We start from the raw sequence: 23,165 nt of genomic DNA, 5'->3' as shown, positions 1-23,165 counted from the left end.
TAGCTTTTTTAGAGCAACTTGTGGCTTAGCTCATTAGAGGGAAGACTATTCTGGATTGGGTGTTGTATAATGAAACAGGTTTGATTAGGGAGCTTATGGAAGAGGAACCCTTAGGCAGTAATGATCATAATATGATAGAATTCACCCTGCAGTTTGAGAGTGAGAAGATAATGTCAGATGTATCAGTAAAAGGAATTACAGAAGCATATGAGAGGAGCTTGCCATAGATGATTGGAAGAGGACAATAGCAAGGATGATAGCAGAAAAACAATGGCTGGAGTTTCTGAGAGCAGTTTGGACGGCACAGGATAGATGCATTCCAAAGATGAAGTGTTCTATAAGGGAGTATAATGTAACTATGGCTGACAAGGGAAGTCAAGACAGCATAAAAGCAAAATATACAATATAAATAATTATTTGCATATAGTACTGCAAAAAAATTGTGGCAAGTTAGACGAATGGGAAGATTCAAAAGGCAACAGAAGGCAACTAAAAAGCCATAAGGAGAGAAAACATGAAATATGAAAGTAAGATAACAAACAGTATGAAAGAGGGTACCAGAAGTTTCTTTTAGACATACATGTATAAAGGGTAAAAGAGGTGAGAGTGGATATCAAGCCCCTGGAAAATAACAGCAGAGAGCTAGTAATGGGGGACAAAGAAGTGGCAGACAAACTAAGTATTTTGCATCAGTCTTCACTGCAGAAGACACTAATAGTTTGCCAGAAATTTGAGTATTAGAGCAGCAGTGAGTATAGTTGCTATTAGTAAGGAGAAGGTGCCTGGGAAGCTGAATAATCTGAAGTTAGATAAGTCACCTGGACCAGAAGAACTACATCTCTATAAGTTCTGAAAGAGGTAGCTGAAGAGATTGTGGAGACATTAGTAATAATCTTTCAAGAATCACTGGATTCTGGAATGGTTCAGGAGGACTGGAAAATTGCAAATTTCTTCAAGAATGGATGGAGGCAGAAGAAAGGAAATTATAAGCCATTTAGCCTGACTTCAGTGTTGGGAAGATGTTGGCATCCATTATTAAGGATGAGATTTTCGGGTAGTTGGATGCATATGATAAAATAGGCTGAAGTCAACATGGTTTTCTTATGCAATACACAATAGAGAAAAATGTGAATTACAGTGCCTATAAAAAGTATTCATCCCCCTGCCTGTTTTTTTTTCCCAACAGTGGCTTTCATTTTGCCACTCTCCGATAAAGCTGTGACTGGTGAAGAACATACTCAGCTACACAGTTTTTAGTGAAGTCAGTGACAGCTGTGGCTTACTCATTCAGACTGGAAGATGAATCCCTGAATATAATCAAGTCCACTGATTCAAAGCAGTCCTGTATACACTCCTGCACTCCCTTGTCTATACCTTCTTTGTCCTCACTACTGGTGCTGCAGTCTTCAGTGTCTGCCTATACTCGGAGTGAGGCACAGTTAGGTCATCAGACTTTCCCTAGTGTGGTTGTGGGATAGGTGGTGGAACAGTAGTCCAGTGTGTTGGTTCCCCTGGTACTACAAGTGATTTGTTGGTAATAATCATTTAGAGACTTTTTTAAGCTGTGTGGGTTAAAATATCCCGTAATGTTGGAGAAGGCATCAGGATATGCTGTTTCATGCCTGTTCATTATATCGCTCTGTTTGTCTAGAGCCTGTTTTACACTGGCCTGTGGTGGGATATACACCACTACCAAGATGATTGCTGAAATGATCCATTACAGATAAAATGGACAACATTTGATTGTGAGGTGTTTCAGTTTGGGTGAGCACATCTGAGAAAACACCACAACATTTGTACACCACAAGGAGTAAACATGAAGCATTCTTCACTTCCTCTGCCTTTGAAAGACTCAGCTGTCATATCTTGGCAATGTTTTGTGAACCTATCAAGCTGAACTGCTGCATCTGAAATGGAGGGGGTTAACCAAGATTCTGTGAAACAAAGAACGCAACTGGTCCTAATGTCCCTCTGGTACAGCACTCTAGCTCTGAGATCTTCAATTTTATTTACCAGAGACTATGTGTTTGCCAGGTGGTCAATATTGGGAGGTAAAATCCATGCTTCCTTAGATGAAATTTTAGACTCAAGCAATGTCCTCTTTTTCGCTGTCTTAATATGGAACTGCAACAGCAACCAGAGTCTGTTCAGGTAGTTGATTTTAAGTGAGGACGTGATTTTAAATCACATTAAAACTATGTTACTAACTGTGCATACCTTAGATGTAATTATGGTTCTCAGCTGTGGAAGACTGAAATGGGAGTATTTGATGGTGCTTTGGAAACAGAAATGTGATTGAGAAGGATAATAAATCAGTCATAATGGACTGATGGGCTGAATGGCCTAATTCTGTGCCTATGTTTTATGGTCTTGTAATCTAACTGAGACGGTAGACAAACTGACAGTGCATCCTCTGCATTTTATCTTCAGGGTGGAAAACAGTCACACTCGCAGGCTGTTCCTTAACAGATTAGTTCCCTTCTTACCATTCTCAAGTGCTGGTAGGAGCTACAAGTTTCAAGCTGAGCCACTTAAAGAAAGCAGGCATGTAGTCAGGTGGTACTGACACTAGTGCTTCCTCAAGTAACGTTTGTCCAGACACACAGGTGTGCTTTCTTTTTCATTTCTACTTTGGAGGGATCATGTATTCACACTGGAACTTTCTTTATCAAAGCTGCCTGCTGGCATTTATACTAGGTCTTATTCGAGAGAAATGCAAATGAGTGCATCCCTGAGTCAATAGTGGTGGGAAAATGGATGCATGTCCAATGTTCATTGTTGGTTTGCGAAGCTGCAGCCTGCATTTGTGAGACAGTTGAATTATCTTTCATGCATTAACAATTTCACATCAAATTACAAAAAGGCTGGTTGAGCATAGTTTACATATCAGTCTGGTGCTAAGGTGTGCTTGCAGTGTGATGCGCTATCCATGTTGGTAATCCTTTAAGCTTCTGTGCAGTGTAGGTCGTCAGCAGCATTTTGTACAATCTGTCCCAACGTAGATCTAAGCATTTCTTTCTCTGGTATGTTCCAATGAAGTTGTGACCCTGGTTCATGGATGTGGCGTATTTCATTAGTCGTTTTTTTTTTCTGTACTTCCAATACTTGTGAATGAAAACTTTGTCAAGGTCTTTGTTGATGCTATGCAGTAAGTCAACATATCCTCATTCATGGGGTGTATATCCATTCCCATAATAGTTAAAGGAGCACTGACAGGCAGCCTCATGGGGTGTCCTATTACTATCTCATGGGGAGATGGTCAAGTCACTGAATTGGGATTGGATCTGATAAGCACAGGAAAGATGGGCAGGGCCTCTGGCCATTTTAAACCTGTTTCCGTATACTGCTTAGCAAGTTTATTCTCAGTTCCATTTTGCCTCTCTACTGTCTCTGTAGATTACTTAATGGTATGGGCATGATAAGTTGCTTATAGTGTAAGCCATTTATCATTTCTTTTACGATTTGCCTGCTGAAGTGTGGACCATTGATCATCCTCACTATTCTAAATCTAGGAACAATTTCTCTTAGTAATACCTTGGCACAGTTAAGGCATTTCAGCTTGTGGGATATGCTTCTACCTATCTAGAAACCATATCCAGTATCACCAGTATGTACTAACTTACCATGCATTTAGGCAATTATATAAAATTGATTTGCAAACAGGGACGCCTATGATTGAGGCTATGAAGCAGTCTTAACACTAGGTATTTTCTTGCATTATCTTTTTGATAAATCATGCATGCCATACTATCTATTGGCATAAGCAGCAGAGGTTCATGATCCAGTGAGTCCTCATTGGGGGATCAAAGGTGAAGAGGGTCAGCAGCTTTAAATTCATTGGGGTTATCATTTCAGAGGACCTGTCCTGGGCCCAGCTAGTAAGTGCAGTTATGAAGAAAGCACAACAGCACTTCTACTTCATTTAGAAGTTTGTGAAGATTTGCTATGCCATCTAAAACTTTGACAAGCTTCTGAAGATGTTTAGTGGAGAGTATATTGACAGCTTGCATCACAGCCTGGTGTGGAACCACCAATGCCTGTGAATGGAAAATTCTACCCAAAGTAATGGATACAGCCCAGTCCATCGCAGGTAAAGCTGTCCCTGCCATTGAGCACATCTACATGTTGTTGCAGGAAAGCAGCATCCATCATCAGGGACCCATGCCCTCACACCACCACCCAGGTCATGCTGTCTTCTCATTGCTGCCACCCCGAAGAAGGTACCGGAGCCGCAGGACTCTCACTAATGGGTTCAGGAACAGTTACTATCACTCAGCTGTCAGGCTCTTGAACCAGTGGGGATAACTTAATTCAACTTCACATTCCCCTTAACTAAACTGTTCCCACAACCTATGGACTCACTTTCAAGGACTTGACATCTTATGTTCTTGATATTTATTTATTTTTTCTCTTTTGTATTTCCATGGTTTGTTGTCTTTTGCACATTGTTTGCTTGTCCGCCCTGTTGGGTGAGGTCTTACATTGATTCTATTATGGTTCTTGGATTTACTGAGTATGCCCACAAGAAAACAAAGCTCAGCATTGTATATGGTGAAATATATGTACTTTGATAATAAATTTACATTGAACTTTGAAAATCTGGTTAATACCAGGTTTGTTGTATAATACGTTTCATCTCTCTTTTTGCCGCATAAGTAATGTGCCTGGGCCAGCTGAGGGTAATGGTTACTAAGGCAACCACACAGCAGTTTTGGGTGACCCAAAAATTCTTGGTTGTTTGATAACTAGCGTTCTGCCAAGTCTATTCTGTTTTTCTTCCATTAGCAGCACTTTAAAACTTGCTACCTGATTATTAAAACTCTCAAACTGGCCCCTCTGCTGCTGCTGATGGTGGAGTTGTCACTAAGCAGCTCAGAACATTAGTTCAATATACAGTTGCAAACTGTTTACAATAACATTAATCAACATGGGCTGCGCTGATTAGAGTCCAGGCCCGTCTAACTGTCCAATAACTTACTGCACACACTCAACCTAGTCATCAGCATCCTTGGTCAATTTTTGCAATGTGCTGTTGGTTTTGTGCCCATCACTAATAGACAGAATACATTCCTTCACGGTCAGGTCATTATCCCATAAGATAATTAATTCAGCCTTCAATACATGCTTCATGGCCGGTTGTGCTTTTCATGTATCTGCTTCCATTTCATAGTCTCTAAGCAGATGTCCTCATTTCCTCACTATCCTTCTTGTCCTTGCTAACCTCCTTAAACTGTGCAGCAACATTAACCACCTTCCAGTCTTTGGGAATTTCATCAGTGGCCAATGATGAAGCAAATATCTCTGCAAGAGTCACTGCAGTTTCTTCTGTGGCCTCCCACAAAGTCCAAGGATACACTTAGCCAGGCCTGAGGGATTTAAATGAATGAAGGGAAGTATGAAACAGATCATAGTGTTTTAGAGTGCTTGAATGGAAATGCTGTTGGTGAGGCAAGTATGGTTGGTGAGATGAAGATTCAAGTGGCAACAGCAGAGATTTGCTTTATGGCAGGAGGTACTTAATTACTGAGAAAGCATTTGGAAATCTGATCAACTTGGACAGAATTGATCCTTGAATATTACTGTGGTTGTTTCTTATCCCATCATTTCAGAGTGCACTGCTATCTGGATTTTCTTGCCCCATCGTTCCGCTGGAATAATGAGGTAGAAGGGAAAAAAACCAGCCACAGTTATATTGATCAAAGATGCTTTTGACCATTAGACAGGGATGAACTACCTGAGACTACAAAGAATATACTTGGTTAAAATTAAGGTATTTCAGACAAGTTATTAGCTGCTGTGTAGCTGCATAAACCTGTTTTACTTCTGCTCAGAAATGGGGATTGGGTAATTACAAGCAGTCAGCTTCATGTCAGAAGTAGATAAACCTTGAGGTATATGGAGTAAAGTTTAACATCTGGGACAATATATTTTTTGGCTGAAATGTACAAGAATCAATGTTGGCACACTCACAGTTAATTTTGTTTCAGACATTATTATCTGTGTACCAAAGTGATAGAGGTACACACTAACCTGCTTTGCTGTCATATTCAGCAGCGGGACACAAATGTACTTCAATAGGTACATTTAATGTCAGAGAAATGTATACAATAAACATCCTGAAATTCTTCTTTTTTGCAAACATCCACCAAAACAGAGAATGAATGACAGTTAAATGTTTGAATCCCAAAGCCCACCCAGCTCCCCCTCCCACGATAAGCAGCAGCAGCAAGGCAACGCCTACCCCCCCACCCCGACCAGCAAAAAAGCAGCAGCGCTCTCCACCAAGCAGTTGAGCATCAATAAAGACACAGACTAGTAGTACCCCCAAAAACTACTTGTTCACCCAGTAACTTGACATACCACAGGCTCTCACACTCCCTAATAAGGGAAAAGGAGGTGTTTCCATTTCACAGCGAGAGGGGAGACATAGCAAGCAACTTGTTGATTTATGATGATAGAAGTCTTCTACTTCGCTTTTCTGAGCTCTGTGCCAAGAGAGTTGGTCCTAAAAAAGGCAAAGCTCTCTGGACACACAACTCCCGGCAGCTAACCTGCTGTTCCCAGTGTTCCATGTTCTCCGGCAACGTTTCAGTCAAGGGCACTGGCCTAGAATCAGCAAGTCCCCCAGAGCTACGGAAATCCAGCACTCCGAAAGCGTGCTCGCCTTCCAGGTCGCATCCTCCGGATATCAAAAGCACCGGTCAAAAGGTCCTGAGAGCAGATCCCATTCCCACAAAGAACCAAAGTTAAAGTGTAACTCCAGGTCAGGGTCTTCAAAAGAACCTTGAAAAGGTAAAAAAGAGATATCAGACTTGGCATAGTTTGGGTGCATTTTTCTGCAACCTGTGAGCTAGATGCAGTGCAACTCCTTTATTGGAATGGGATTATTGACCTTGATTTAAAAGTTGAGTGCAGATTAGTGACTTGTTTTATATTTTACTTCATTTTCAATTTCTCATTGTTTAAGGTATTTTGAAGTAAATCTTTTCTTAATTTAAAGTCCTTTCAAAAGTCTATCAGGGCATGTTGCCACTCATGACTGACAGCTGAAGTAGCCTGCCCTTGTGACTGGATATACAACAAAGCTACAAAAGTGCAGACAGAGTAGAGCATGCAGAGGAATGTGCAGAGGAATATGGGTGGGATTGGCATGACAACAATGAAGTGATTTGTTAAGCTGTTTCTTAAGTTCACTTATTAATAATAAGTATTTATTAGAGTAATAAGATGATGGTATATAGACTTCTGAAAAAGAAACATGGTGAACTTATTAACAAAGTTAATGCTGATGGGGCTAATGGAACAGTGGCTGCATGGATTGAAATATGGCAAGAGTTGTACTTCAGGCTAGAGGAAAGAGTTCAGAATCAGGTTTAATATCACCGGAATATGTTGTGAAATTTGTTAACTTAGTGGCAGCAGTACAATGCAATACATGATAAATATAGGAAAAAATGTGAATTGCAGTAAATATGTGTAATGTATATGTCTGTGTGTATATATGTATGTATATGCGTGTGTTAAATAGTAGAACAAGTAGTGCAAAAGCGGAAATATAAGAAAGTAGTGAGATAGTGTTCATGGGTTCAATGTCCATTTAGAAATCGGATGGCAGAGGGACCTAAGTTGCTGAGTGTATGCCTTCAGGTTTCTGTACCTCCTTCCTGGTGGTAACAATGAGAAGAGAGCATGTCCTAGGTGGAAGTGGTCCTTAATGATGGACGCCCCCTTTTTAAGGCACTGCTCCTTGAAGATGTCTTGGATACTACAGAGGCTAGTATCCATGATGGAGCTGACTAATTTTTCAACTCTCTGCAGTTTACTTTGATCCTGTGCAATAATTCCCCATATCAGCAACATTATAGATGGTCCTCTCACCCCTCTGTCTCACAAAATTATCAGGGATATATCCCATCAGGATAGGGGACTTGGCCACCTTAATGTTTTTCAAGATACTGAGCTCTACCTCTTTCCTAATCTTGAAATGGTAGCATGCTCCACTCTGATCTCACTATCCTCTACATCCTCAGTAAATATTAACTCAAAGCACTCATTTAGGATCTTGTTCCTTTGAGTGGCCCTACTTGCTCCCTTGCTTTCCTCTTGCTCATATAGTTTGATTTTTGTTAAGTATCAGCTATCATATTAAAAAATATTACTAATGTATTCTAATTTATTTTTGATAACTGCAATTTATTATATTGCAGAGGAAGCCAAGTTTGTGTAGCTGAATGCATGCAGCCTTTATTTACAGCCCATATTTACATAGTGAACTTTGACATTTTAGAAAGCTTAATAGCAAAAAAGCTATAAGAAAGTCAAAACCGCACAGGAGAGGGGTGGAGAGGAGATTCACCAGGATGTTGCACAGGATGCAGCATTTCATTTACAAGACAAGACTGAGTGAAGTAGGTTTGTTTTCCAAGGAGCAGAAGAGGCTGAGTGGCTACCTGATGGGTGTATATATAAAACTGAAAGGTATAGATGGGGTAGATGGTAAGAAACTTTTCCCCATGGCAGAGATATCAGCGGTTATAGGTTTATAATGAGGAGTCAGAGCTTTAGAGAGGATTTCTCACCCTGGGGGTAGTTGAAATCTGGTTCATGTTGCTTGAGAAGGTGGTGGATGCAAGTACTCAAAATAACAGATACATTGGACAATCTTGAATCACCAAGGCATAATAGGTTATGAACCAAGTGCTGTTAAATGTGATTAGTATCTGTGATGACAGTTGGCATAGTTATGGTGGATCAGAGGGTCTGTTTTGTACTGTATAGCAATATGAAAAACGCTTGAACAGTAGAAGCTTGTAAAATTTTGTAGTGTAACCTTGATTATTCTTTAATTCTTGCTTAGAGACCAAAACAAATACAAAGAAGCAGCAAACCTGTTACATGATGCCTTAGCTATTCGGGAGAAGACATTGGGTAAAGACCATCCTGCGGTTTGTATTATCCTTTCAGATTAACCTTTGAATTGTGTGCATTTTTCTGCATGGGAATGTAGAAAAAAGTTTAAATATTTCTTGATGTTAAACCAGGGGTGGGCAAACTTTTTGACTTGTGGGCCACAAAGGGTTCTAAAATTTGACAGGGGGGCTGGACCAGGAGCAGATGGACGGAGTGATTTGGTAATACACCTCATAAGAGAAAATAACATATCATGGGATATGTAGAAAACATGTGCTTTAATTTCAATTTGAAAATGAACAAATGCATTACAACAAAATATCTGTCTTTGAAGTCCCATGGTATTTAGCTATTTATTGAAATGACTTTTAAAACACTGAAAATTAAATGAGTAAAATACAGCTTTTTTTAATAGTAACAGTTATTATTTTAAAGCACTGAAAATTCTGTTATCCTTCAAGATATTATCATCATCACTCTCCTCCTGACTGTCTTTATTTCAAAAACGGTAGGAGATGCAGGTCTACTTGTCCTGCTCCTTCTTATTCAATTGTCCCCTGTGCCAAAACTCAACAACGACCAGCACAAGGACAGAACAGTGACAGCGCGCCAGTATGCAGAGCGCGTAATTTGATCTGGAGCGCATTTTTTATTTTGAGAACGTACGTGCACCTGCGCACTACTCATGTCCATCACTTAACAGAAATGACATGTAATGTGTAAGGCTTCTTGAAAAAAATATTTTCAAATGCATTTTTTACATAACACAACGAAGAAACTTAAATTTCAGTGGGAACAGTGTTGTTGGTCTCCCTTTTTAGCCAGCGCATCAAAGTCTGGATTTAGTTTTGTTGTGGCGATTCTCAGGATGGATCTGAGGTGTTGGTCAGTTAACTTGGATCTGTGGCTGGCTTTGTTGATGTTCATGACGCTGAACGCCTGTTCACACAAATAGGTCGAGCCGAACAAAGAGTAAAGCGCAAATGTGGAGTAATACGCTGCACCTCAACAAAGGTCAATGTATATAGAGTGCGTCATCTATTGGGAAAACGCCAGAATTGCGGGGAAAAAACGTTAACAAGGTTTATTAATATAATTTCATCAAGTTCTGCGGGCCGGATTAAAAAGCTTAACGGCCCCCGGGCCGTAGTTTGCCCATGCCTGTGTTAAACCAACAGGGTGAGATTAACATCTACCATTCCTAAATGATGACCAGATAGGGAGGTTAAATTGTGAATGCATCTATTGGATCAGTTATCAGAATCATTATTTGCATAGCTTTTAACTTCTGAATGATCTAAAAATCATAACTGCCTGTAAAGAGCATTCAAGAGACTTCATGATTTTTTTGCTAGGTGTTAATATTTCTATTGTAATATTTCTGACAGGTAGTTACACTGTTTTACAAAACACACATATAAAATACACCCTTTTTATTTCCTTGTATAATAAAATTAAGTCTGCTTATTTATAAGAATTGTCTTGTGATTTTTGATTTGGATTGTTTGCAGGTTGCAGCAACATTAAATAATCTTGCAGTACTTCATGGAAAAAGGGGAAAATATAGAGAGGCTGAGCCCATGTGTAAAAGAGCTCTAGAGATCCGTGAAAAGGTTAGTAACAAGATAAAACAATCATGCTCTTTTAGATTTGCATTCCTTAAGTTATAGAAGAGATGTTGATCCTTGAATGATATATTAATATTGAGAATGAGTCAATGTGGGAACTATTTTTGATGTCCCAAGCCATCACATTTTCACCATGGATATCCAATCCCTCTACTCCCAGGCATAATTTTCCTCTGCCTTACTGAGCTTGTGTATTGAGCAATTTATCTTAATTCCATTCACTTCCTCTAGGTGTTGCTATGGGAAACCATAAGGCTGTAAGAGATGTCCATATCCTTGTGAGCATGTGGAACGTTATTTTTGGATTCCCTTTATTTTTTCTCCCTGATTCTTTGATGGCTCATCTTGATGTCACATTTTGCTCCTGCCATCATATGATCCGTCTTTGATTCTTGCTCGATTTTTCCATCTCCTTTTGAGAGAATGGACTTGCAATATGTATCCATCTCAAAACCCACTGATTTTCACAGGGTGTAACGTGGAATTTATTGAAGGAGTGGGGAGAGGGTACCAGCAGCTTTATAAATGTAGGAAAAGTATAACCATATAACCATATAACAATCACAGCACGGAAACAGGCCATCTTGGCCCTCCTAGTCCGTGCCGAACCCTTAATCTCACCTAGTCCCACCTACCCGCACTCAGCCCATAACCCTCCACTCCTTTCCTGTCCATATACCTATCCAATTTTACCTTAAATGACACAACTGAACTGGCCTCTACTACTTCTACAGGAAGCTCATTCCACACAGCTATCACTCTTTGAGTAAGGAAATACCTCCTCGTGTTTCCCTTAAACTTCTGCCCCCTAACTCTCAAATCATGTCCTCTAGTTTGAATCTCCCCTACTCTCAATGGAAACAGCCTGTTCACGTCAACTCTATCTATCCCTCTCAAAATTTTAAATACCTCGATCAAATCCTCCCTCAACCTTCTACGCTCCAATGAATAGAGACCTAACTTGTTCAACCTTTCTCTGTAACTTAAGTGCTGAAACCCAGGTAACATCCTAGTAAATCGTCTCTGCACTCTCTCTAATTTATTGATATCTTTCCTATAATTCGGTGACCAGAACTGCACACAGTATTCCAAATTTGGCCTTACCAATGCCTTGTACAACTTTAGCATTACATCCCAACTTCTGTACTCAATGCTTTGATTTATAAAGGCCAGCGTTCCAAAAGCCCTCTTCACCACCCTATCTACATCAGACTCCACTTTCAGGGAACTATGCACAGTTATTCCTAGATCTCTCTGTTCCTCTGCATTCCTGTATTGTATTGTAGAATCAAGCCAGTGAGTTCTGTGGTTGAATAATGGGTTTTGCAACACGTTCCTGCTAGGAAGTCTGAAGGCAAAAGCAGAAATAGGCAATGATTAATTGAATAAGACAAAGCCTGTAGAGGGAACATCTCCAGGTGAAATAGTCTGATACATGTTGGGGGAGTTATGATTCAGAGATGGTTACAAGGAGGTGTCAGAGAGCTGGCATTGAGCCTCTATGTATAATAGCTACTGGCATGGATAGAAGTAATTCACACACAATGCTGGAGGCAGTCAGCAGGCCAAGCAACATCTACGGAAAAGAGTACATTCAACGTTTTGGGCTAAAGCCCTTCAGCAGGACTAGTGAAAAAACGATGAGTACATTTAAAAGGTGGGGGGGGGGAAGGGAGGAGGAAACACAAAGTGATAGGTGATACCACAAGGGGAGAGTTAAAGAGCTAGGAAGTAGATTGGTGAGGGAAACAGGGCTGGAGGAGAGGGAATATAATAGGAGAGGACAGAAGGCCATGGAAGAAAGAAGAGGGGGAGGAGCACTAGAGGGAGGCAAATGGCAGGCAAAGAGATGAGGTGAGAGAAGGGAAAGGGGATGGGGAATGGTGAAGGAGAGAGGGACATTACTGGAAGTTCAAAAAAAAATCTATGTTCATGCCATCAGTTTGGAGGCTACCTAGATGAAGTACAGGTTTCCTCCACTATCCAAAAGTAGAGCATTCCTATGAAACCTTTTGTAAGCGGAAATGGCATAAAGTGAAGAAGCAATTACTATTAATTTATATGGGAAAAATTTTTGAAAATTTTTCCCAGACCCTAAAAATAACCTACCGAATCATACCAAATAATACATAAAACCTTAAATAACACTAATATATAGTAAAAGCAGGAATGATATGATAAATACACAGCCTATATAAAGTAGAAATAATGTATGTACAATGTAGTTTCACTTACCAGAATGGGGAAGACAGCGAGCACACTGGAAGGTTGAGAGGTGGTGGTGATGGTGTGTTAGGCTGAGTTGTTGGAGGTTGGGCTGATGGGAGGTACAGAAGACTGGGTTGTAGGAGAGTGAGGAAAAGGCGACTAAAAGAGACCACTTTGTTACTGGCAGAACCAACAGTAATATTGGCAGCTTTCAAGATTCTTTCCCTTTGCATGTAAATAGTACAAATGGTAGATGCAGGCAAGTTCAACGCACGCACAATGTCTTTATTTCGTTCACCACGATCAAAACGCTTAATTACGTCCAGTTTTACACTAAGCGTAACACCCTTACGAGCTCTCTTCGGCTTTTCTGATACCTTAGGACATATTTTGCTAACAGATGCACAGAATAAATTGAGGCAAAGCACAGATGCTGACAGACACAGTTCAAAGCTATGATGGCTTGAGGCTGAGTGTACCTCCTGGGGAAGGAGCTTGGCAGCACCGCTCAGGGGTGTGCTTCCTCTATACAGTTTGCTGCAAAACAAATGCTGAATGCTATTTTCGCTTTTTGCCTTTTTTCATAAAAGTGTAAATCCTTTTTGGATTTCTTTCAGTTAGCAAAAACAAGTACTGATGTACATCCTTCATAAAAGTGAAGTGGCGTAAAGTGAACTTTCAAAAAGTGGGGGATACCTGTATAAAGAGTTGCTCCTAAAACCTGAGTGTGGCTTCATTGTGACAGTAGAGGAGGTCAGAGGTAGATATATCAGAATGGGAATGGAACTAAAATGGGTGGCCACTGGTTAGGAGACCTACGCTCTGTCCACCAGAAGAAGCGGGATCTCCCAGTGGCCACCCATTTTAATTCCACTTCCCATTCTGACATATCCATCAATGGCCGCCTCTACTGTTGCAATGAGGCCACACTCAGGTTGAAAGAGCAACACCTTGTCTTCTGTCTGGGTAGCCTCCACCCTGATGGCATGAAAATCGATTTCTTGATCTTTCGGTAATGCACCCCCCTCCGCCGTCAGCCCCCACCCCCACGCTGTCCGCCACACCCCCTCCCACCGTCCCGCCCCCCCAGCATCCACCACGCCCCCTTCACTGTTTGTTCTCTCACCTTAGCTCTTTGCCTGCCCATTGCCTCCCTATGGTGCTGCTCCTCCTTTTCTTTCTTCCATGGCCTTTTGTCCTCTCCTGTTTGTATACCCCCTTCTCCAGCCCTGTATCTCTTAAACCAATCAACTTCCAAGCTCTTTACCTCACCCCTCCCCCTCCCAGTTTCACCTATCACCTTGTGTTTCTTCCTCTCCTCACTCCACCTTTTAAATCTACTCCTCATCTTTTTTCCTCCAGACCTGCTGAAGGGTTTCAACTTGAAATGTTGACTGTACTCTTTTTTTAATCATGGATGTTGCCTGGTCTGCTGAGATTTTCCAGCATTTTGTGTGTGTTGCTTGAATTTCCAGCGTCTGGAGATTTTCTCTTATTAGCATGGGTAGAAGATTGGCTGGCTAACTGACAGAAAGCAAAGAGTGGAATAAATAGGGCTTTTTCTGCTTAGCTGCTGGCATCTAGCGGTGTTTCACATGGTTCACTGTCAGGTCTGTTACTTTTCACATTTTATGTTAAAGATCTGGATGATGGAATTGATAGTGTTTAGCCAAGTTTGAGGATAATCCAAAAATAGGTGGAGAGGCACGTGGTGTTGAGGAAGTAGGGAATCTGTCGATGGACTTTAAAAAGGTTGGAAGAATGAGCAAGGAAGTAGCAGATGGAATACAACATGGGAAAGTATGTGATCATACATTTTAGTAGAAGAAATAAACATGTAGACTATTTCCTGAATGTGAGAATTCAAAATTGGGAGTTGCAAAGGGACTTGGGAGTCCCCGTGCAGGACTCCCAAAGGTTAACTTGCAGGTTTATTCAGTAGTAGGAATGGACAAGGAAATGAAAATAAAGATGTAATTGAGGCATTGTGAAGCATTGTTCAGACCATATTTGGAGTATTTTGAGCAGTTACAGGTCCTGCATCTAAGGAAGGATATGCTGGCATTGGAGAGGGTCCAGAGGAAGTTTACACGAGTAATCCCAAGAATGACAGGGTTAATGTGTTAGAAACAGTTGATGGCTCTGGGCCAGTACTTGCTGGGATTCAGAAGGATGAGAGGGTATTTCATTTAAACCTACCCAAATAGATTGGATGTGATGAAGATATTTCTAGTAGTGGGAGAGTTTAGGATCAGAGGGCACAGCCTTTAGAAAGGAGTGAGAAATTTCTTTTGTCAAAAATGATGAATCTGTGGTATTAATTGACTGTGAAAACCAAGTAATTGGATATATTTAAAGCCGATTTGACAGATTCATGATATATAAAGGCTTCAAAGGTAATAGGGAGAAGGCAGCAGAACAGGGTTGAGAGAGGAGAAAATATACCATAATCAAATGGTAGAACAGACTTGATGGGCCAAATGGCCAAAATCTGCTGTTATGATACGTTGCTTTATAAGATTTCCCCAGATACAACTAATCTTTTTGGCAAATTAGTTGACATTGATGTTCTCAGTTGGAATGTGAACATTCAGCTACTATGACATTTAAATCTTTCTTTTTTTATTAATGTATTTCCATTTTTTGTGGTTTCGCAGAGCACTTGCTAACCTGTGAATGTATGTTTATCTAAGCATGTATTAATATTGGTCATTGTTTCAGAAACTGTGTAGAAATATTAGTGTCTTCTGCTTGCTTCAGGTTTTGGGCAGGGATCATCCTGATGTGGCCAAACAGCTAAATAATCTGGCACTATTGTGCCAGAACCAAGGAAAGTATGAAGAAGTGGAGTATTACTATGAGCGAGCCTTGGAAATTTACCAAACCAAACTTGGGCCTGATGATCCAAATGTAGCAAAGACAAAAAATAATTTGGTAAGACAAATGTTCATTATAAACTGTTCCATAGGAAACAAAGAACACATGTTGAAATGAAAGCATGTCATGTTTTTAAGAGACTATTCATCAACTAAAATCAAAGCCTTTCCTTTCAGTTGGGTGAATTTGGTTCAAAATCTTTATTCAATTCTACCCCAAACTTTGCAACAACCCATTTTATCCATATTCTTGATTGTAGTTTTCCCCTTAAGCTTCATGCACAAATTCAACTGCGTCCTTCAATGCCTCAGGAACATAGGTTTACATAATGACTTTCTGAACTTTATGGTATTTTGAAATTAACTAGTTGTATCCAAGTTGTGGTTATGGACCATAAGACATAGGAGCAGAGTTAGGCCATTTGGCCTATCGTGTTTGCTCTACCATACAATCATGATCCTTTTTTCCCCTCCTCAGCACCACTCCCAGCTTTCTCCTTTACCTTTGATGCCACGTCCAATCAAGAACCTGCCTTAAATACATCCAATGACCTAGATTCTACAGATGCCTGTGGTAACAAATGCCACAAATTCGTCACCCTCTGGCTAAAGAAATTTCACCACATCTCTTTTTTAAATGGATGCCCACTATCCTGAGGCTGTGCCCTCTTGTCCTAGACTCCCTCACAGGGAAAACCTTTTCCACATCTACTCTGTCTAGGCCTTTTAACATTTAAAAGGCATCAGTGAGATCCCCCTTCATACTTCTGAATTCCAGTGATTACAGACCCAGAGCTATCAAAGGTTCCTCGTATGACAACCCTTTCATTCCCAGATCATCCCTATGAACCTCCTCTGAACCCTCTCCAATGCCAGCATATCTTTTCTTAGATGAGGAGTCCAAAGCTGTTCACAATACTCAAGGTGAGCCCTCAGCATCACATTCCTGCCATTCTAGACCTCTTGAAACAAATGCTAACATTGCATTTGTTTTCCTCACCACTGACTCTACCTGCAAGTTAAACTTTACAGTGTTCTGCACAAGGACCCCCAAGTCCTTCTACAGCCTGCTTGTTTCCTCAACACTACCTGCCCCTCCACCAATCTTTGTATCATCTGCAAACTTGGCAACAAAGCCATCTATTCCATAATCTTACTTTCTTTTTAAATCTTTTTATTAATTTTCAAATACATAAGCATAATAACAATAGTAGTACAGAGAGATTGGGATTACATTGTTGGTAAACAGTTTATACGATTATAAGCTATAGATAATACAAATGTACTAAGCCTCCTAAACTCTTAATGTAATTAAATATGATAGAAAAAAAACATTAAAAAAACAAATTAGAAATAAAAAAAAAACTAAACTAAACTGAACAAAACAAAACTAAACAAAGCTTGGCTATTATATTACATCAGATACATTAATAATGTCAATAACTCCACTCCTCTATCCAAATATTTAAGGATAATAAATTTTTGGCTTACCAATGGTGGAACATAGTTATTTATCCTCTTCAGCTCGTCGGATGATTGCATTTGTTACATTACTGGCCAGAAGATCCATTTTATTGAATTGGAAAGAGATTAATCCTCCTATTACATTCCAGTGGTTTTCCCAAACTATATTTTGTTTAAATTCAGAAAAAATTGGTTAAATTCAAAGAAACTTGGATTTATTCAACACTTTCATATGATGTAACTTGACCTATTCCATAATCTAAATAACTGATAAAAAGAAGTGGTCCCAACTCCAACCCCCGCGGAACACCACTAGTTACTGGCAGCTAACCAGAAAAGGATCCTTTTATTCTCACTTGATGCCTCCTAACCATGCTCTATGCTCTAACCATGCCAGTAACGTTCCTGTAATACCATGGGCTCTTAACTTGGTAAGCAGCCTCGTGTGTGGCACCTTGTCAGAGGCCTTCTGAAAGTCCAAATATACAACACAGGAATATATTGTAACACACAGAATCCTATAAAGTACAATACAATAAAATAGTCAGATAAACTGTTGACGCAGGCAAGTGGTTAGCCAGGACAGCAAAAAAAAAAAGAGCTCTTTCAGTAGTACCATGAAATGTTTTAATAATTAAACGTTTTAAAAAAAAAACTGAATTAATGAAAACACAAATAATTTTTAACAATGCTTTTCATGCCATCATCAGACCCATGTGCACAAATAAGGATTTCTGAACAGATCTCCCAGGGTCAGGGGTAGGGTTGCCAAATGTTGGCCTTGCCAGCGATATCCATGTACTGTAAAATAAAGTAAAACCCGTATCTGAAATTGCAAATGGTATGGCTGATTGGAGTGCAGAGTATACACTAAGTAAGGTTGCAGCTATGTACAGTGAACTCTGGGCTGAATGAAGTTGGATTTGGCTTTATACCTAATGGCTCTGAATCCTCTGTGTAAACTACCCATTGTTCCCAAGAAGCACAAGGAGACCTCAGTGGAAGTACACCTTTGTTATTGTGTTGCTAAAACACCAACTCAAAAAGCAGGAGACAAGTTTTGGAATGAAATTTTGCCGCCTTATGAAGACTGGCAAAACCTTTGAACAGTTTTTAAATATCCCTGATATTCCAAGAGATTTAAACTATTTTAAAATTGTTGAAAACATCTGTCACTAAAAAGATTTCAGACTTATCTGGGTGTGTAACAATTCCTGCATTTTGACAGGAGGGGAAATGAATCTGTGGTGGAAAGCAAAACCTTAACCTGTGTAACAGGAAAAAGTAGAGTAAATTCATAAATAGTTGCAAAGGTACATACAGTTTGGATGTCCACCGACTATATTAAGTGCAAAAGAAAGGAATTCAAAATCGGGATGTATGTTAAACTTGTGGAGACTTCATTTGTCTATACTTGATTATTATGCACAGGTCAGAAGTCCATCTTATAAAAAAGAAAAAAGTGGGAAAGAGGAAATGTATAACAATTGAAATAAGAGATCAGAATAATGAAAAAAACAGACTGAGATCCTTTTCTCCAGTAAAGTCACAATTGAGAGGTGACTTAATATACTTTGAAATTATTAATGATTTTGTGTAGATGGAGGGGGAAGTTATTTTGACTTTTGAAAGAGTCTGATACTAAAAATCACAAATGTAAGCCAGAAAGGCAACAATGGCAAATTCCAAAAATTTGGAATTCATTGCCATTTGGAACAATTGTGACACTTGGCAACTATATTCAGTGTGTTATTAGATACTGTATGTACACAAAAGAGAAGGAAACATGAAAGGATGATGAAATTTTGCATAAGATATATGGACCCTAAGCTTCCACTATCTGCAGATTTTCTCTTGTCTGTGACCAGCATCGACTTATTGGCCAAATGGCTTGTTTCTGTTCTGTAATGTCCCGAGTAGTTTTATGTACTAGAGTAGCTAGCTGCATTGACTTTAATTTAGCTCAATGAATGTGCTATTCGTGGCCTGAAACATAGTTGAAGGAATATCCAGAGAGGATATCATGCAGAGAACTGAAATGACTTTTTAAGTATCAAATTGTAATACTGTAGATTACTTGATACAAGGTTTTGAAGATTTAGGAAAATAATATGATTGGCTGATTGGCTTGATTCTTGTACTAATTTTCTTATTTGATTTATTCTGACTCTTCTCAATGCCTCTTTAGCAATTACATTTATAGAAAATCAATGTGTTTAGCCAATTGATTTAATACATTGCAGCTTCTGTTTTAAAGAATTCCTATATTTCTGTCTAATAATACATTTTATACATTTTAGGCATCTTGCTACCTAAAACAAGGGAAGTTCAAACAAGCAGAGACATTATATAAAGAGATTCTCACACGTGCTCATGAAAGAGAATTTGGTTGTGTGGATGGTGAGTTGGTGATGACACATTTTCTTTATCTTGAGCAAAACTTTACAAATGTCAATCAGAACAGTCAGCATAACCTTGTTGCTTCCTTTATTTCTTTGTTTTAGAGAAATGAATAAGCAGGTTTCAAGCTAACAGGCAATAAAGAATAAATAAAATATAAAACAAATGGATGCTACCTTATGGTATATGTGAATTGTAGTTTCTTTATATTGTACACAATCAAATTTATGCTGTACTTTGGAAATATTTCTAAGTATTATAAAAGGTAAAATTATTCAAATGCGGGGAAAAGTTATAATTTGTGATTCCTTTTTGTATTTTTTCCAAGATGAAAATAAACCGATTTGGATGCACGCTGAAGAAAGAGAGGAACAATGCAAGGTAATAGCAAAACTTCATTGTTTTCAATGGCTTGTATGAAAATATTTCAGTTTATAATGATAAAATAAATTAAAGTAATTCGGAATTTTTTTCCTATATTGAACACTATCCATAGTCTAGAAAATATATATGTGCTCTGCTTTTTAGATTGTGATATTTTTTGGTATCTTCTCTGAGGAAGTTCATTTAATCTAATTCAACTTGAAAGTATGAGGTTGGATGGGTGACTCAGCCCAGAGTTGATTTCTATTGCCCTTGTACCCACCTGGTCCAGCTAAAATAGAGTATCATAGGTTAAGCCTCTATCAGAGCTGTTGACACATTTAATCCTATGGAACAAAGTTTTGACAATATTTTATTCTTTAATAGTGCATCATTTAAACATCATGTAAATCTTTTCTCATTATTACTGTTGAAACGTAATTTTCTGAACTGTTTTGATGATTGTTTTGCATACAAGCCCGACACACATTGCACATACTAGATTATTGTACTCTCTTCAGGGGAAGCCTAAAGATGGCACCACATTTGGCGAGTATGGAGGCTGGTATAAAGCATGCAAAGTTGACAGGTATGTTTTCATATTTTTATTAAGGAACTTATTGTAAAAAGAAGAGTATAGTTTCTTAGTCTCGAGACTGTATACACCTGCTCAATGTGGAGTTCTGAATATAGGTCTTCCCTGGGTTATAAGTGCCTGACTTATGTACACTTGTATGTATGACCTATTGTTTGGGAGATCATAATGGATTTGCTGGTTACTGTGGGACTGCTGCATTTTCCTCTGGGTTGGAATGGGGCATTTCCTGGGTTCAGCCAATATCAGTCTTAGCCCTGCTTCTGAATGTACCTATGCAAGTGCTGCTTAAATGATAGCATTGTACCTGCCTCAGCCACTTCCATATCAAGTCAAGTCACTTTTACTGTCATTTTGACCATAACTGCTGGTACAGTACATAGTAAAAATGAGACAATGTTTTTTCAGGACCATGGTGTTACATGACACAGTATAAAAACTAGACTGAGCTACGTAAAAAAACAACACAGAAAAAAACTGCACTGGTCTACAGACCTATCCAGGACTGCAAAAAGTGCACAAAACAGTGCAGGCATTACAATAAATAATAAACAAGCCAATAGAGCAGTAGGGCATATATTCACAATGAACTGTGTGGGCAGTGGAGGGTGTGGAATGTGACCCTTGAGTCTGCTCTAAATCTTTCCCCATTCACTCGACATCTATTCCCCTTAGTCTTGGAGTCCCTTACCCTGGGGACTGCTACCATCCACCTTATCCAAACCTTATAACACAGTACTACATGCAGCCTCACTGTAGACAAATTTGCTGAATGGCCTTTTTCAATGCTAAATGATTCTGTTATTCTCTGACTCTGAAAATAAATTTCACAGCTATTATAATTGTTGAGGGTACGTTGGACTCCATTTCTTTTGGTATTAGATCTATAAAAGGCAGAATACTTTTCAAATGTGTATTTTTTTTGAGAACTTTAATTTGTTCATTTCCCTTTTTACTCCATAAAGCCCAACAGTGACAACAACTCTGAAGAATCTTGGGGCTCTTTATAAACGTCAGGGCAAGTTTGAAGCGGCTGAAACACTTGAAGAAGCAGCTCTGAGATCTCGTAAACAAGTAAGTTTCACCATGTCAGCAGTGTATTATATTAATTGCTTTCTCTGCGGAACAGAATGAAGTGTTAAACATCTGTGCATTTTAAGAGGAACAATGTTATTTAAATCATAGAAACTGTGCCTTCAGGCCATTATGTCTGTAGTCCTTCTGTGCCTTGTCAGTTCAACTGTTTGTCCAGGTACTTTAATGTTCTGAAGATATTTTGGTAAGGCCACACTTGGAGTATTGTGTGCAGTCTAATCTCCCCATTACAGGAGGTATGTGAAGGTTTTGGAAAAGGCATAGAAGAGATTCACTGGGCGTTGACTGGATTAGAGGGTAGAAGCTATAAGGAGAGATTGGATAAACTTGGGTTGTTTTCTCAGGAGCATTGGCTGTTGAGGGGAGATCTGACAGAAGTATATAAAATTGAGAGGCATGGATAGGGTAGAAGGTCAGAATCTTCTTTTCCTAGGGCAGAAATGTTTAATACTAAAGGACGTGCATTTAAGGTACAAGGGAGCGTTTAAAGGAGACATAAGGGAGAAGATTTTTTTAAACATGCCTGAAATGGGCTGATGGGGGTAGTGCTGGAAGTAGATATGATAGTAATGTTTAAGCGGCTATTAGAAATATGAATATGCATGGAATAGAGGGATGTGGATTATGTACCGGTAGAAGACCATTGGTTCAATTTAGCTTTGTGTTTGGTGCAGTTACTGTGAACCAAAGGGCCTGTTCTTGTGTTCTACTATTCTGTGCTCTATGTACCTGCCTCTTCCACCCACTCATTCCTGAAACACTCCATCCCAGGCAATATCTTGGTGAATCTCCTCTCCATCACAATTATTATTTCCTGTGGTGAAGCTCTCAGTATTCCAGCTGTGGCGTAATGGGCTGGGTTCAGTTTTTATTAATGGGCTGAGTTCAGTTGACAGCAATGCCATTTCTAAACCGAAGTAGTACAGGTTCAAGACTTGAGTACTAAATTTAGGCCAAGGTACCAGAGGCTTATCTTTCACTCGTGATGAACAATGTGCCTGTAAGTTAGTGGTCACCAACCTTTTTAAGCCTAAGATCCCCTACCTCGGCCTAAGTGAAAGGCAAGATCTGTCCCCAGATCAATTAGTTACACGCATGTGCACCGGGGCAGAAAAGACTGGAAATAAAACCCCGCAACCCAGAAGTAGAAGTAATGTATAAACACCAGGGGTACCCACCCTTTTTTTTGCACCACGGACCAGTTTAATATTGACAATATTCTTGCGGACCGGCCGACGGAGGGTGGGGGTGGTGTTAAACATGACGGGAATACAGCAATACTCGAAGCAGGTTCCTTATGTCCAGTCTATTCTGCAATTTAGTTCTCACAGCTCTTGGCACTTAGCTTCTGTCCCATGCTGCTCACGTTTTTTCTGCTGAAAAAACTCAACAGGTTTGTATCTAAGCGCAGGGTGCTTGCACTCAAGGTACCAAGTTTTGAAGGCTTCATTACCTCATTAGACAGCTTCCGGGTCTAAGCTCCAGCCTCCCACCTGCCCACTGCCAGATGCCTTGGCCAGGTGCGGCTGGTCGTGGGTGGGGTGAAAGGACAAGGTCAGGGCCGGAGGTCCCTGTGCTGGGGCCGTGGCGGTCGCAGTCTGGAGAGAGCGACTGACCGAGCGAAGA

The 23,165-nt window shown here is 39.7% G+C and overlaps 1 protein-coding gene across 7 annotated transcripts in view; it reads left to right on the top strand.

Moving 5' to 3' along the window:
• klc1a (kinesin light chain 1a) overlaps nt 1–23,165 on the top strand; it is a 95,103-nt gene that overhangs the window by 31,309 nt on the left and 40,629 nt on the right. For all 7 annotated transcript variants that reach the window (XM_059958602.1, XM_059958565.1, XM_059958569.1 and 4 more), the window contains exons 6-12: nt 8,858–8,945; nt 10,422–10,523; nt 15,507–15,680; nt 19,387–19,486; nt 19,815–19,867; nt 20,371–20,438; nt 21,410–21,518. In XM_059958602.1, coding sequence (XP_059814585.1) covers nt 8,858–8,945; nt 10,422–10,523; nt 15,507–15,680; nt 19,387–19,486; nt 19,815–19,867; nt 20,371–20,438; nt 21,410–21,518 — 694 coding nt within the window. The remainder of the gene's footprint in view (nt 1–8,857; nt 8,946–10,421; nt 10,524–15,506; nt 15,681–19,386; nt 19,487–19,814; nt 19,868–20,370; nt 20,439–21,409; nt 21,519–23,165) is intronic.

This window comes from Hypanus sabinus, chromosome 2 (genome assembly GCF_030144855.1).
Source record: "Hypanus sabinus isolate sHypSab1 chromosome 2, sHypSab1.hap1, whole genome shotgun sequence".
Classification (NCBI taxonomy): domain Eukaryota; kingdom Metazoa; phylum Chordata; class Chondrichthyes; order Myliobatiformes; family Dasyatidae; genus Hypanus; species Hypanus sabinus.
Note: the sequence above shows the minus strand (reverse complement) of the source record. Positions and strands in the feature narration are given on the sequence as shown.